This window comes from Penaeus japonicus, unplaced genomic scaffold (assembly GCF_977035675.1).
Source record: "Penaeus japonicus unplaced genomic scaffold, GWHDUDI00000001_assembly GWHDUDI00000037, whole genome shotgun sequence".
NCBI lineage: Eukaryota > Metazoa > Arthropoda > Malacostraca > Decapoda > Penaeidae > Penaeus > Penaeus japonicus.
The window spans coordinates 10,616,335-10,618,834 of NW_028234439.1; the positions used below are offsets into that span (position 1 = coordinate 10,616,335).

Below are 2,500 nucleotides of genomic sequence, written 5' to 3' on the forward strand. Positions count from 1 at the left end.
ACTTCTAGCCTAAAATCTGTATGCATTGACCTATAAAGATCTCCATGAGTATTCTACTGTGCAGTAAAACTTGGTATATTATTTTCAAATTGCAACTCTAATATCATAGATGAAAACTGTAGTAAAAGTTACTGATTTAACTATTATGTGTATTTTTCACATCGTGGGTGATGCTTGTCGCCATCCTTTTGTGCCACGAATGTCCATATGAAGCAAATTTGCCAGCTACCACCATCTACACCAATCTTAACCCATGCGATGTTGATGATTATATAGATATACATTTTCGGCCTTTATTATTACTGACTATCTTCAAAGGGTGTAATATGTTTTCATCAATTCTGGATTTATCAAAAATATCTTGTCCGAAGGGATTTTCGCTATATAGCTTCCCCTGAGGAATCAATATAGCGAAAAGGTCTTTGGCATATTCGGGTGTTCTATATTTCCCTTCGTTGTTTTGATTACAACTTCATCTTGAATTCCTCACAGGTGTGTGTGTGTGTGTGTGTGTGTGTGTGTGTGTGTGTGTGTGTGTGTGTGTGTGATATATATTATCTATATATATATATATATATATATATATATATATATATACATATACATATATATATATATATATATATATATATATATGTATATATATACATATATATATATATGTATGTATGTATACATGTATATATATGAGCATATATATATATATATATATATATATATATATATTATATATATATATACACACACACACACACACACACACACACACACACACACACACACACATATATATAATATATATATATATATATATATATATATATATATATATATATATATATACACACATATATATATATGTATATATATATATATATATATATATATATATATATATAAATATATACATATATAATATATATATATATATATGTATGTGTGTACAGATATTCGTAAATATGTATGTTCATATATATATATATATATATATATATATATATATATATATATATATATATATATATATATATATACATATATATATATATATACTGTATATATATGTATGCATAAAGTACATATGCAGTAGCATGAGCTATTGCACATAGAAAAATGCAGACAAGTGTAGCAGATGCTCAGAATCATCATATTTATAAACTTTTGTCTATAAGAATTGAAAACAGTTTAATTTTTCAGGGTTTTGGCATATTCTGCTATTTTGGATATCTAAAACGCCAGTGTTTTACATCTGTATGTCGCAGGTATGTAACTGAATGGAAACTATTGCTAATTGTTTATATTTTCTATATTACAATATTTTCCAAAGTAATTAAGATTATACCGGTTTGTTCAATTCAATAGGTTTGCAGGAAGGAAATAATACTGATTTTTTTTTCTAAGATTCTGTTTGAGTAACATATATCTAGATATAATTATTATAATTATTGTTGTTATTCTGATAATGTTGGAAGAGTAATGATTCTTAAGTTGATGCAAGTAACTAGATACAAACACATTATTTATTTAACTCCGTCACCCTTTTTCCTCGGCAGTTAATCATTAATATAGAGAATTCGATGAGAAATGTTTACTTATACTGTTGTTCTTTATTTTACAGCGTTGTTGTAGTTATTGAGTTTGTGACTTCATTTGCCATTATGGATGGCTCCGGCTTCGATACAAAAGAATGCGATAACATAATCGAATTCATTTCTGTTAAGGAGGAGAATATTTGGGACATCCGTGAGAATCACAGAGGATTAAAAGAAGAAATAACTGCTATTGGGAATGAAGAGAATGCCATCTATTTAAAGACCGAAGATGAGGTAAATGTATACTATGAATGTTAAGTGTCTGGAAAAGTCAGAAGTCTCGGCGAGGAAGCCATTAAAAATAGCTCCGATATTTTAATGTGGGAAGATGAAGATCCTTTATCGTCATTGCCTTGTGTGGTTGAGGATAATAATAAAATATGCTCATCAGAACAGGTGAAATATAAGAAAGTTGATGAAACTGAAAAACAAGAAAAGGTAGATACAGACGAAAAAGGTCTCCTTTGTCAAATTTGTAAAAAACAGGAGTAAACTGTTAGTCCACATGAGAGTACATAATAAGGACAAACCCTATAGGTGCGAGGAATGCGGCAAAACTTACTCTCAGAAATGTCATCTAATGGAGCACATGAAAGTGCATACAAATGAGAAACATTACGTATGCGAGGTATGGAGTAAGTCATTCAGTTGGAGAAGTTTTCTAGTAAAACACATGGGAATACATACGAAAGAAAAGCTTTTTAACTGTGAAATATGTGATAAGCCTTTTGCTTGGAACGGTGATTTAATAAATCACATGAGCGTACATACGAAAGAAAAACCTTTCACTTGTGAAATATGTAGTAGATCATTCGCTTGGAAAGGTGATTTAGTGAAGCACATGAGAACACATACAAAAGAGAAACCTTAAACGTGCAAAATATGCAATACGTCATTTGCTTTGAAAT

The 2,500-nt window shown here is 29.2% G+C and overlaps 1 protein-coding gene across 1 annotated transcript in view; it reads left to right on the forward strand.

Annotated features, from left to right (window-relative positions):
* Nucleotides 1–1,113: 1,113 nt before the first annotated feature.
* Nucleotides 1,114–2,500, forward strand: part of LOC147467185 (uncharacterized) — a 3,536-nt gene continuing 2,149 nt past the window's right edge. Inside the window, exons 1-2 of the mRNA XM_086532465.1 lie at nucleotides 1,114–1,262; nucleotides 1,619–2,500. The exon at nucleotides 1,619–2,500 is cut by the window's right edge and continues 2,149 nt beyond it. Coding sequence (XP_086388591.1) covers nucleotides 1,114–1,262; nucleotides 1,619–1,850 — 381 coding nt within the window. The 3' untranslated portion in view covers nucleotides 1,851–2,500. The remainder of the gene's footprint in view (nucleotides 1,263–1,618) is intronic.